The sequence below is a fragment of the Chiloscyllium punctatum genome, chromosome 13, assembly GCF_047496795.1.
Source record: "Chiloscyllium punctatum isolate Juve2018m chromosome 13, sChiPun1.3, whole genome shotgun sequence".
NCBI classification, from domain to species: Eukaryota; Metazoa; Chordata; class Chondrichthyes; order Orectolobiformes; family Hemiscylliidae; genus Chiloscyllium; species Chiloscyllium punctatum.
Window position 1 is genome coordinate 87,490,060 of NC_092751.1, and position 14,215 is coordinate 87,504,274.

Sequence of the window (14,215 nt, forward strand, 5' to 3'; positions counted from 1 at the left end):
TGTGTGTGTGTGTGTGTGTGTGTGGGTGTGTGTGGGTGTGTGTGTGTGTGTGTGTGTGTGTGTGGAGGGGTTTGGCGGGGGGGCGAAGGAAGGAGTATGTGTACGCGCACGCGGGTGAAATGTACTAGTGCTGCCCAGGCTTTCTCATGAACTCTCTGCTCTGTATTATGCTTAGGTTATGCTCCAGTGACAGGCATGTGCCATCCACTCCGAAGCTGTACACTCAACCATGAAGATGGATTTTCCTCTGCATTTGTGGTAGCCCATGAAACTGGTCACGTGTAAGTGTGTATTGCTGCCAAAGCACTCCCTTGTAAACACTGGGCAGAAACTGCTCCATGTAAACCAAGTTACAAGCTTTGGGGTGCAAAATAAGTACTTGGCCCTATCCGTGTTGGTAAATAAATTGAGTGAAAGGGGGAGAAGTAATATTTAACTACAATATGAAACACGATTCACACAATTATATGAAAATGTATGTGTACTATAACATAATATATAAATATGAACAATAACTAATGCTGTTATTGCAGGCAATATAGTGTAGAACTAAATGATGCAGTATCAGTCCCAACCATATCAGGAACTCATCATATCATTGATTCTGTCCAATATTCTCCTCCCGAGGAGACATGTTCTTCCAGGCAAATGTCAGACCCTTTCTCTGGTTTGTTAACACATAAACACTTGGCTCCCTCTAAGAAGGGATTTCTAGTTCCCATAAACGTTCAGTAAGCTTCTCCTTGGTCTCTGTGCTTTGGTAATTGTACAAATCAAAATGACAGGAGTTTTCAAATAGTAGTACTTACAAGTCACCATTTTTCCACAGCTAGCAAGCAAAAAGATCAGGCTACCTTTTGACACACACCTCAATATCACCGTGACAATGTCAAGCTCAGAAAACTTCGATTATTATGAGCTGTGAAATTGCTTATGGACAGTAAATCTAGTACGGCAAAAGCAAAGCTTTAAGGACTTTGTGATCCTTTCCTAGTTCCTCTCCTTTCTCACCCACTGTGTCTTTCTGTTTGCTCTTTTATTTTCTCCCCTTTTTCCTGATGGCTATTAATGCTTTCCATGTGTTAGCGGCATCTCTTGTCTTACTGCTTCTCTGTATTTTATGGCCATTATATGGTCTCTACATTGGGAAGACCAATAATAGATTCAGTTCAGCCAAAGGAGCAATACGTAAGATTTATTAGGAGGTTTACAGCTGTCTGGATTCAAACTTGAGTTCAGCAATTTCAGACCATAACCTTTGTCCTCCTTCCTAATTGGATGTCAGTTGTTGATGATTATGCTTTTCCAATTTGCTCCTCATCTTGATCTATCTTTTTATTTCTTTATTTCTCCCATGACAAGCTCCTTTTGCTTGACGGAATCATCCCTTCATCATTTAATCGTTGCTGTTTTAACCCCTATCAAAGACCTTCCCTTTTGTTCAGCCTTGCCTCACCCTCTCCTTTTCCCTCATTTTTTCTGTCCTTTCCCCTCCTCACCTTCCCTGTTTCTCTTCCCATTCTCGCTATGCCCTCACCTTATCCCAACCTCTCAGTCCCCTCATCCCAGCCTCGTAGTCCCCTCCTTATGCCTGCTTCGCACACCACTCCTTATCCCTCCCTCGCACACCACTCCTTATCCCTGCCTCACACTCCCCTCCTTGTCCCTCCCTCTCACTCCCCTCCTTGTCCCTCCCTCACACTCTCCCTCATCCCTGCCTCAAACTCTCACCCGCCCCCCCATACCTGCCTCACACTCCCCCGTCCTTATCCCTGCCTCACACTCTTTCCCCCCCCATACCTGCCTCACACTCCCCCGTCCTTATCCCTGCCTCACACTCTTTCCCCCCCCATACCTGCCTCACACTCTTTCCCCCCCATACCTGCCTCACACTCCTCCGTCCTTATCCCTGCCTCACTCTTTCCCCCCCATTCCTGCCTCACACTTCCCTCCTTATTCCTGCCTCACACTTCCCTCCTTATTCCTGCCTCACACTCCCCTCCTTATCCCTCCCTCACTCTCCCCTCCTTATCCCTCCCTCACACTCCCTTTCTTATCCCTCCCTCACACTCCCCTCCTTATCCCTCCCACACACTCCCCTCCTTGTCCCTCCCTCACGCTCCCCCTTACCCCTCCCTCACGCTCCCCTCTTTATCCCTGCCTCACGCTCCCCTCTTTATCCCTGCCTCACGCTCCCCTCTTTATCCCTGCCTCACGCTCCCCTCCTTATCCCTGCCTCACGCTCCCCTCCTTATCCCTGCCTCACGCTCCCCTCCTTATCCCTGCCTCACGCTCCCCTCCTTATGCCTGCCTCACGCTCCCCTCCTTATGCCTGCCTCTGTTCCTGCTTTGAATCTGTTGTATCCTTAACATTTTCTGCTTTTGACAATAGGTTGCTAATTTGAAAAACTCAGTCTGTTTCTCTCTTAGTGGATGCTGCCTGACCTCCTGGGCATTTCTAACATTTTATATTTTCTTCGTTTAAATTTTTGTAGGAGTTTGTCAATTAGTTTGCTTTTCTGATTTTTTAATTATTAGGCAATTTTCAATTGGGATTTCCTGTTGTGTTTGCTGATTTTTTAAATGGGATTTAGCACACCTAATGCTGAAAGGGATTTGTAATAGGAAAATGTTTGTTACATAAATTTCTTCAGATGGTCTAGATGCTGTTCTGCTAGAAATGTTTACATTCTGGTAGTTCCATCACATTACTAGCATTTTAATCTTTAAAAAGTCAGAAAATGTACAGACACCATTTTTGGCTGGAGTCAAGACAACAGTATCTCAAATCTTAAGTTTTTTGATTAGATTAGATTCCTTACAGTGTTGAAACGCACCCCTCGGCCCAACAAGTCCACACCGACCCTCCGGGTGCTCCGGTTTCCTCCCACAGTCACAAAGATGTGCAGGTCAGGTGAATTGGCCATGCTAAATTGCCCATTGTGTTAGGTGAAGGGGTAAATGTAGGGGTGTGGGTGTTTCACTTCAGTGGGTCGGTGTGGACTTGTTGGGCCGAAGGGCCTGTTTCCTCACTGTAAGTAATCTAATCTAATCTAATCTAATCCACTCAGACCCATTTCCCTCTGACTAATGCACCTAGCACTATGGGCAGTTTTAGCATGGCCAGTCCCCCTGACCTGCCCATCCTTTGACTGTGTGAGGAAACTGGAGCACCAGGAGGAAACCCACGCAGACACAGGGAGAATGTGCAAACTCCACTCAGACAGTCGCCAGAGGCTGGACTTGAATCTGGGACCCTGATGCTGTGAGGCAGCAGTGCTAACCACTGAGTCACCGTGCTGCCCTTTTTGTTATGGATAGAGCAAAAAGGAATATAGGTACAACAACAGAGAGCAATATCTTACATCTTTTTTGATTTCTTCAATTCATTTCAAAATACATCAGTATAGTGTAAATATTTCAATGTTAGAATTCAGCAATATCTATGATTTACCTGCAATATCCATTATGCACAGGTTAGAAATTGCAGTCAGTACTGTTCTTCTATGTATACTGGCTGCAGACTCCTCTGTATAATTTTCACAAGTTAACATCCTACCCGAGCTAGTGAAGAAGTTTGAAGTAATTGAAGTGCTCATGTAAGAACAACATTGAAGGTAGTTTACCTACATTAACTAGACAAGAGCAATCCCAACATCATCTGATCCATGAAGATCCCACCTTCTCGGCCTCGCCTGAGTCGTGGTGACCTCGTTTTTGTATTTCAAAAATATACTTTATTCAAAAAAATCTTTATATATGTAGTCACTGAAGCAGATTTGTTCTGTACAGTAGTATATGAAGGAACAAACAAACACTAGAGTTTGATTCTATCCAACAAACAAACCGAAGGCATTACTTCCTTGTGTAAGACAATATTTACATATATTTCAGTAGCCAGGAGGTCTGATAATTAAACAATGGTTTTACCCCCCCCCCCCCCCCCTCCCCCCTCCCCTCCCCTCGCCCCTTAGTGGCACCTGCCCCAAGCTTTTGTGCATTCCTCATCATATAGTCCTGGACCTTGTTAAGCCACCATTACCAGTCATCACTTTCTAACTGCAGAAACTTTACCATACCTTTTACCTTATAATATCTGCATTATGCAAGCATTTCCTCATTAAATGTGTAACATACTCAATGATAGAAAAATGGTGGCAATATTTGCAAGGTTCTACGGATACCATTGGATTAGCTTTCATGTTACACTGCTCTGAATGCGGTGTTCGTGGTGAAGGTTGTGTATGAGCACCATCTGTTGGATCCAGTTAGAATGGCTTCGATTTGTTGATGTTCAAACCGCCAAAGACTGCAGCAACACAATTGAATTGTATTGAATTTATCATCACGTGTACCGAGGCACAGTGAAAAGCTTTGTCTTGCGAGCAATACAGGCAGATCACAGAGTTAAATAGCATAGATAAGTAAATAATAGGTAAATAGCAGCAAAAACAAAAACACAGGTACAGGCGAATGCCATGAATTTGTGAATCCATTCAGTACTCTAACAACAGTCGGGTAGAAACTGTTTCAAAACCAGCTGGTGCATGTGTTCAAGCTTCAGTACCTTCTCCCCGATGGTAGAGGTTGTAGAAAAACATTGCCAGGGTGGGATGGATCTTTAAGAATGCTGGCGGCCTGTCCTTGACAGTGAGCCTGGTAGATGGATTCTATAGATGGGAGGTTGGCCTCTGTGATTGTCCGGACCAAGTTCACCATTTTCTCTGTAACCGTCTCCGATCTTGAATGGTACAATTGCCATACCAGGTAGTGATACATCCAAACAGAATACTCTCGATGGCACACCTATAAAAGTTGGCAAGGGTATTCACCATCATGCCGAATTTTCTCAGCTGCCTGAGGAAGAAGAGACGTTGGGCTTTTGTAACCAGTGTGTCCACGTGAAGATTCCAAGAAAGCTTGTTGTTGATGACCGCTTCCAGGAGCTTGACACTCTCCACTCATTCCAACTCTGTGCTGTTAATGTGGGTGGGGGGGGGGAGAATGAGTAACATCCCACTGAAAGTCAATAAGCGTTCCTTGGTTTTTCCGGCATTGAGATCTAGGTTGTTCCCAGTGCACCATTTTTATAGGTCTTTCACCTCCTGTCTGTTGTCTGTTTTGTCGCCATCTGAGGTTCGACCAACTATGGTGATGTCATCAGCTAACTTGTAAATAGCATTAGTCTGGTATTTGGTGATGCACTCATGGGTATACAGTGAGTACAGTAGGGGTCTGAGTACGCACCCCTGGGGGGCTCCAGTGTTGAGTGTTAGTGAGGATGAAATATTGTCCCCAGTCCTCACTGATTGTGGCCTATGGGTCAGGAAACTGAGGATCCAGTTGCAGAGAGTGAGACTTAGTCCGAGATCGCTAAATTCAGTAACAGAACATAGTAACAAAGGAGTGGACTATTCGGCTCCATGAGTCTTTTCAGGCATTCAATTCAGTCAAAGCTGATCTGTACCTAATTCCATTTACCTACTTTACCTTCAGATCCTTGGTGATGATGCTATGGCTTTAAGAGGTGTGTTTTGCCCATGTCTGTTTTTTTTTCAGAAGAGGGGTTGAGACAGAGGTGAAGAACGGCCTGCTTCAAGCCAATAAAGTAAACAGCTTGTGAGGCCTTGGGGTTTTTAACATTTGGAACAATAGAAGCAGCCTGAATGGTTGGGGTCAAGCTCCCACAGAACCAGGATTTGAGTTTTAGTTTTTAATATCTGTCAGGATTGTGAAAGTTGCTACATCTCTCCATCTCTCTCTCTCTCTCTCTCTCTCTCTCTCTCTCTCTCTCTCTCTCTCTCTCCATCTCTCTCTCTCTCTCTCTCTGCTACAGCAAAAAGCTTAGGTTCTCTTCCTGTTGCTAGAATTGTATGTGAGACAATCTATGTGACTGAAGTTTCCTTTGCCAAGGGTGTGCTTACAGGATGTTACTATGTTGGAACAGTTAAGGAGCAGTTTATCATTTTATTAGAGTTAGTCAAACCAATTCTTTTCTTCTATTTTTCTTTGTCTGCATTTTAACTATAGTGTATGAATAAAATGTGTTTTGCTTCAAGCCTGATATTTTTACCAATCGAATTGAATCTGGAACCTAATGCCTGGTACTTGCCTTTAAAACAAGAAAAAGTTAGGGTCTAGGCTATCTCCTGAACATGTTTTAAGGGAATTTGATCTGATCCATACAAACTGGAGGCTTTTGTTGGGATCAAGATCTCTAATTCCATGTTGGATTTAGGATTATTGGACTCAAAGGCAGCGAGTGGTAAGTGTTAATGGTTTTTATTTCAGGTGTTGCATTCAGTTGGTTAAAATAAGATGTGCCTTGTGTAGTAATAGCTCTTTCAGTCACTAAGAGTTTCCTGGAGGTGAAAGAAGTCCCTTTGGGAGTTTTACAGTAAGTGAGCATGGTAAAGTTTTTGGAATTAGCAGACAAGTTGAGGTTGGTGTTGCCTGTGTCTGAGAAAAGGAGAAATAATTTTAGTAGTAGTTGTACATTTGCAATCAGAAACATTGAAGATTGCTTATCTTCAGTTATAAATGAAGTAGCTTGAATTAGAGGCAATAGCAAGGGAAAAGGAAAGAATAGCCCTGGCAGAGCAAAAGGAAAGAGAAAAGGAAATGAAACAGTTTGAATTGTGATTAAATCACAGGGAAAAAAAAGGAAAGGATGTCCTTTGCACAAGTTAAAGGGAAAAAAGAGAGTTTTTGAACTTCAGCGGTTGGAAATGAGAATTCAAAATGGACTTAAAATGGCGGAGATCGAGGTGAAAGGTCAGAATAGTGATGAGGTCAGTGATGGAGAGCAAACCCATTGGGGCCAAAGGCCTGGTGGGGATCAGTTTAAATATGGCTAAACATTGCCCAAGTTCGACTAGAAAGATGTAGAAGCTTTTGCATTTCATTTGAGAAGGTGGCTAAACAAATGAAATGGCCAATAACCATGTGGGTTTTGTTGATCCTAACGACGTTGGTAGGTAGAAAATGCCATCTTAAGTACATACGAGCTAATGTCAGAAGCCTACGGACAACATTTTATGAATCTAAGGATGGAACCTGGTCAAATGTATATAGAGTTTGAAAGGAGCAAGCTCAGTAATTTTGGAAGGTGGATAAGGGCATTGAAAATAGATAAAGACAAATATTTTGGAGGAGTTCAAAAATTTTCTTCTTGAAGTAATGAGAACTCGTGGAAAAGCAAAGAATTAAGACTGCAAGATTAGCAGCAGAAATGGCAGGTGATTATGAGCTGGTTCATAAATCAAAGTTTGGCTACCAACATCAGTCTTAATCTGTGAGGGATAGAAAGTGAGAAAAAGAGAAATCCTCAGATGGTAAAGGAAAAGAAGATCTCATTGAAGATATTAAAGAGAGTTTACCACAGGGTAAAAAGGAAATCCAAAGAGGGGGAAATAGATGTAAAAAAAGCTCAGGTGTTTTCAGGCCACATGAAGTTATTGTGTTGGTGATTTAGAATAAGCGTTGGGAAGATGAATGTGGGAAAACAGGATAAGCCAGTGAGTTTTAAAATGGTAAAAGAAAGCACATGCAAGTTAAAAAACTGCAAAAGAATGTACAACCTGATCAGGGGTTGATTGAGAAAAAAGAATTTACTTGCATGGCTAAGGTTTACGTATGCCAGGAGGAGTAGGTAAAGAAATTAAAATCTTAAGAGATACAGGAGCAAATCAATCTTTGATGATGAGAGATGAGGAGATACGTAATTCAGAAGGCTGAAAAGCCAGTGGAAAGTCGGACAAACAGTCATGACTACTCAGAGGGTTGGAATAAAGGAATTCTATGTATGCATTTTTGTAATTAGGGATGCACCTAATGAAACAAATTAAATTCAGTTCATTTGAGGTGAAAGGACCACTGAAACTGATTAAGGAGAAGTTGATGAATCAGAGTTCAGACATCACATATTTAGACTATCTGTGAAATTTTAGGGAATGATTAAGTGGAGAGGGTGAGTTGGTTAGACAGCATTTAAAAGTAGACCAGCATGTGATGAAACCGGAAGCAGACAAGAAATCAAAAATTTGTAGTTTCGCTGGAGGAGATAAAGAGCTAATATTACTACCAGTGGTAGGTACACCTTTAAAGGCCAAGTTTAGTGGACCTTATCGAATCAAAAAGAAATTGAGTGAGGTGAATTATTTGATAAGAATGTCAGATAGAAAGAAATCTCGCTGTGAGTGTCATGTGAATATGCTCAAAAAATATTTTGATAGGGAAGGAAAGCGTAGAGTCATAGTCATAGAGATGTACAGCATGGAAACAGACCCTTTGGTCCATACCGACCAGATATCCCAACACATACTAGTCCCACCTGCCAGCACTTGGTCCATATCCCTCCAAACCTTTCCTATTCATATACCCATCCAAATGCCTCTTAAATGTTGCAATTGTACCAGCCTCCAACACTTCCTCTGGCAGCTCATTCCACACAGGTACCACCCTCTGTGTGAAAAAGTAGGTCTCTTTTATAACTTTCCCCTCTCACCCTAAACTTATGCCCTCTAGTTCTGGACCCCCCAACCCCAGGGAAAATACTTTGCCTATTTACCCTATCCTTGCCCTTCATAATTTTGTAAACCTCTATAAGGTCACCCCTCAGCCTCCAAAGCTGCAGAGAAAACAGCCGCAACTTGTTTAGCATCTCCCTATAGCTCAAATCCTCCAACCCTGGCAACATCCTTGTAAATCTTTTCTGAACCCTTTCAAGTTTCACAACATCTTTCCGATAGGAAGGAGACCAGAATTGCACGCAATATTCCAACAGTGGCCTAGCCAATGTCCTGTACAGCCGCAACATGACCTCCCAACTCCTGCACTCAATACTCTGACCAATAAAGGAAAGTATACCAAACGCTGCCTTCACTATCCTACCTACCTGTGACTCCACTTCCAAGGAGCTATGAACCTGCACTCCAAGCTCTCTTTGTTTAGCAACATTCCCTAGGAATGTATAAGTCCTGCTAAGATTTGCTTTCCCAAAATGCAGCACCTTGCATTTATCAGAATTAAACTCCATCTGCCACTTCTCAGCCCATTGGCCCATCTGGTCCAGATCCTGTTGTAATCTGAGGTAACCCTCTTCGCTGTCCACTACACTTCCAATTTTGGTGTCATCTGCAAGCTTACTAACTGTACCTCTTATGCTCGCATCCAAATCATTTATGTAAATGACAAAATGTAGAGGGCCCAGCATTGATCCTTGTGGCACTCCACTGGTCACAGGCCTCCAGTCTGAAAAACAACCCTCCACCACACCCTCTGTCTTCTACCTTTGAGCCAGTTCTGTATCTAAATGGCTAGTTCTCCCTGTATTCTGTAAGATCTAACCTTGCTAATCATGGGGAACCTTGTTGAATGCCTTACTGAAGTACATATAGATCACATCTACTGCTCTGCCCTCATCAATCCTCTTTGTTACTTCCTCAAAAAACTCAATCATGTTTGTGAGACATGATTTCCCACACACAAAACCATGTTGACTATCCCTAAGCAAAAGGAGAATGTGTTACTGGTTACAACACAGTGAAGAACCAAGTTCTGCTGATTCTGAATTGGATATTCCCCAAGTTAAGTTGGACAATGTGACAGTTCTCAAACATTGGGATACCTTCCAGGGGAAAATTGAAATGACCTGAATGTGTTATTACAATGACGTGGAGAGATATGTGGGAGTAAACTGGAGCGTATTAATCTGATAGTGCATGATATAGATATAGGAAATACTGTTCCAATTAAGCAACATCCTTATAGACTTAACCCTCTGATGTTGGAGGCAGCGACGGGGACAAGTTTGGTCCCATTGCAGAACTGAAGCACTGACAGCAGTTGCATTGGTGAGGTCAGCCCAGCATGAACTCATGGCAATGGCAGCATTGGTGGAGGTGAGATGGCACTGGAGAGCGGCGACAATATAGCGAAGTGTGGTTGCAACAATGTTTCACCGGTTTAACAGCACAGACTCAAGACGTCAGGGTGGAGGAACCTGAATGAGCTGAGTAGAAGTGGGAGCTGTTCCAAAAACCACTTAACTTTATTGAGATTAGACTTTCAGATGAACTTTATTGTTTTATCTTTGTGGCTTTATATTCTGTGTTTTGGTTTATTTTCTGTGTTTTAAGATGCCGCTGGAGAATGGTGACAGTAAACAGCACTTTTCACTGTATTGGTAATAAATATGAGTGACAATATGTAAACCAAATCAAATTATGGAGGGCATAGTTAGTTGTGTTCAGTGATCAATAGAGTCGCAACTTTACGAAACCAAGATTTATCTCAGAGAGCAAGTGTGAGTGATGTTGGTAGCTGAATCTGTAAGATAAGTTGTCAGGAGAATTGGAAATCTTGCTTAAATGACATTAAAATATGGTCATTTCAACTCTGGCACCTCAGTTTGAACACAGCTCATATTCACTGTTCTACTGAAGAAGCATTCTTCAGTACATGACACTGGGCTGATTAGATCCTTTTGTAGGCCAGGGTGATAAAATTGCACAATGCCACATCATAATTGTTGGCCAGTCCCACTCACAGAGCACAGTAAGAGCAATGTAGAAAATGGCAGGCAGCTGTAGTGAGAAGGGGGAGGGTATGCATACCATAGACTGCTGCTTTACGATTATAACAACAGCTCTGCTCTTAATTTGTCAGAGGTCCAACTGTCCCATGAGTAACAACGTTGACTCCTGATGCAAAAAGAAGGTCTGTGCTAGCAACCTAAATATTTGAAGCAAGCTATTCATTTAACTGGTTGGCATGGTTCTTACAGATTTGTATTGCAGTCGGAGAAAATCTAATTTGAGAACATGGTCCTTAAATTACATTGTGACACGCTGGTTATGATTTGTTGTAGTGAGTTATGTGCTGAATCTGAAATTCAACCCACAGGATGTGGGGGTGGGGAGGGGAGGGTGGAGCATCGAATTTGTCAGGAAACCAGTATTGATTAAATAGGGGAAACTGGAGCATGTGACTGATAAGTGGTTGCAGAGAAAAGCAATCTGTTAAATGTCATATTTTCTTGTTTACTGGGCAGTAATATGAGAAGTGTGACCCAACTGCCTAATCTGATATTTCTGGCTTGGATTGGTTAAAGGTCTTGCAAATTGAGTTTATTTCTAAAACTGGTTGAATTGTTTCTGCTTTAAGTGTAACTATGCAGCAGTCTTGAATTTGCATCAAAATATATAGTTTGCAGTGTGCAATGTTCTGATGAATTTGTGGTTAAATGGATTTCCAAAATGATTGACATGTGCTTGCTAACAGTTTAGGGATGGAGCATGATGGGCAAGGTAATCGCTGTGCTGACGAAACGAGTATGGGCAGCATCATGGCCCCCCTTGTACAGGCTGCGTTCCATCGCTATCATTGGTCTCGCTGCAGCAAGCAGGAACTCAGTCGATACATACAGTAGGTGGTTGTATTTGGTACTGTAACCATCTGTCAAAGTCTCTACTATAGTTCCACATTTTACTCAAGCATATATGTTGGTGAAATTAATCAAAATATTAAAATGTCACTGGATCACTGTTGCATCATCTAATTTATAATTGTCAAATACAGCCCGTTGGTTACAATTGAGTATAAATTCATTTTATTCTGCAGGTACTTGAGGAATGCAGAGCACGTTATGCCCAGAGTTAAATCATTGGTTTCTAATTCACTCATTATTCAAGGATAAGAGAGTTGACATACATGCCCATTGCTCCATTTCTTGGTTTTCGAGTGCTGGTTAATTTTTTTAGTGTTGGGAACTGACAGCAGCTACATGGAAGACCACAAAAAAAAAGAAGCAAGAATTGTCCATTTGACCCTTGGAACAGACTCCATCAAATCAATCATGTCTCACCTCCACACCTTTTGTGCCCAACAAACTGCTGACCTAACTCTTGAGTAACCCCGATGTCTGAGCATTCCCGGCTCTCTGGGGTAGAGAGGGGCAAAGATTCACAACCCTTTGAACAAATTTCTCCTCAGTCGTAAATGACCAACTTCTTATTCCGAACTGCAACCTTATCTTCTAGATTCCCTAACGGGGAGGCTTGTTGTCTTAACTTCTATCTTGCCCTGTCCACAGAAAACAAGTCTAACGCAGTCAATTGCTGTCCCTCTCACTCTATATCAGCAATGTGGTATAAGGGGTCATTGACAGTGCGGTCAAGCAGTGGTTGCATGGCAACAACCTGCCCACAGATGCTCAGTTTATGTTCTGCCAGTAAGCTCCTGTTCCAGAACTCATTACAGCAAGAAGTGGACTGCAGAGAGCTGAGGTGTGAGTGACTGCCCTCGACAACAAGGCAGCAATTGGCCGAGTGTGGCATCAAGTAGCCCTTGCAAAACTAGAGTCAACGGGAGGAAGTTCTCCGTGGTTGGGATCATACCTGCAGGTGTGGCTGTTGGAAGTCAGTCACCTGAGCTCCAGAGCACCTCTGCAGGAGTTCCTCAGCCCTAATCACCTTAAGCCGCTTCATCAATTACCTTCCCTCCATCATGGAGTCAGAAGTGGGATGTCCGCTGGTGACTGCACAATGCTTAGCACCATTTGTGACTATTCAATATGGAAGCCAAAATACAGCAAAACCTGGGCAGCATTATATCCTTCTACAGCATCGTCAAACCCATAACTACTATGATCTAGGAGGATATGGGCACAGATGCAAGGAACCTGCAAGTTCCCCTCCCAGCCTTAAGCCATCCCTCTTGGAATTATATCACTATCCCTTCACTGTCTCTGAGTCAAATTCCTAGAACTCCCTTCAAACAGCAGTGTGGGTATATCCCTAAGGACTGCAGTGATTCAACAAAGCAGCTCACTACCACCTTCTCAAGGACAGTTTGAAGGAGGCAAAAAATGCTGCGACAGTGATGCCCCTGTCCTATGAATGAAGAATGAAAAAAGCTTGCTCATGCACTCTGCAGTCCTTGTTCTCAGCTGCACGGGTAACAAGTACCTCATTCCTATCTGTTAACGGTCAAGGGCCAAGATGTCAACATTCCATACTCTGGATTCCCGTATCTCCTAGATTAGTAATCACAGCCTCTTGTCACTGACCATGACCAGATTAGAAGTTTCACTTACCGTAAGGCCTATGTGTACAATTTGGAAAAGTGTGTCCAGATAATTTTCCCCCGCAACAATTTGAACCAAATGCTTTGAGCTGCAGTTACATACCTTGGGTATAGTTGTCTGGGGACACGTGCTCTCCACACATTCCTACATGCTACGGTTGTGACACATCCACCAACCCTGCCATTTCAACCTTTATTTATTGACTTAATTAGTTACTAATTTGGTAAAGATGAGAGGTTAAACTTTACAAAAGTAGATGCCTGGGCATATCTGTGGAATTTTCAACTGGGCTTTAGACTATAGTTAATACAGTGAAGCTCCAAAAATATACACGTGCCACTTACTGAATTGCGCTGTCTCCTCAAATACGCTGCATAGGTTTGCATTGGTCCAAAAGCCGAAGTCACCTTCCACCAGAGCAGACTGTGTTGCGTAATGACTTCAATTGTGAGTGGTCAGTTTCCAATCTTGTGCTGCTGGATAGTGGGGATTGATTGCATGATCCATTTAACATTCGTTCGTAACTTGTAACAGTTAATGGTAGGGCCCCGAGGAATGTTATTGTACAGAGGGACATAGGGCTGCAGGTTCACAGTTCCTTGAAAGCAGCATTGCAGGTAGACAGGGTGTGAAGAAGACTTGCCTTCATTGGTCAGAATATTGAGTACAGGAGTTGGGACATCATGTTGCAGCTGTAGAAGACATTGATGAGGCTACTTTTGGGATACTGCATTCAATTCTGATAGTCCTGTTTAGGAAGGATGTTGTTAAACTAAAAAGGGTGCAGAAAAAATTTACAAAGGCTGTTGCCAAGACTGGAGGGTTTGAGTTATAAGGAATTGCTGGATAAGTTGGGACATTTTTTTTTCCTTGGAGCGTTAAAACTGAGGGGTGACCATACAGAGGTTTATAAAATCATGAGGGAAATGGACAAGGTGAATGGCCACGGTCTTTTTCAAAGGATAGGGAAGTCCACAACTAGAAGGGATGGGTTTAAACTGAGAGGGGAACAATTTAAAAGGGACCTGAGAGGCAACCTTTTCACATAGAGACTGGTGTGTACATGGAATGAGCTGTCAGAGTAAGTGGTAGAGGTGGATACAATTACAACAGTTAAGAGACATTTGG

The 14,215-nt window shown here is 42.7% G+C and overlaps 1 protein-coding gene across 4 annotated transcripts in view; it reads left to right on the forward strand.

Annotated features, from left to right (window-relative positions):
• Positions 1-14,215, forward strand: part of adamts14 (ADAM metallopeptidase with thrombospondin type 1 motif, 14) — a 202,299-nt gene that overhangs the window by 157,223 nt on the left and 30,861 nt on the right. For all 4 annotated transcript variants that reach the window (XR_011962299.1, XM_072583126.1, XM_072583127.1 and 1 more), the window contains exons 7-8: positions 176-281; positions 11,284-11,427. Coding sequence is in view for 3 of the 4 variants with exons in the window: in XM_072583126.1 (XP_072439227.1) it covers positions 176-281; positions 11,284-11,427 (250 nt within the window). In the remaining variant the exon portion in view is untranslated. The remainder of the gene's footprint in view (positions 1-175; positions 282-11,283; positions 11,428-14,215) is intronic.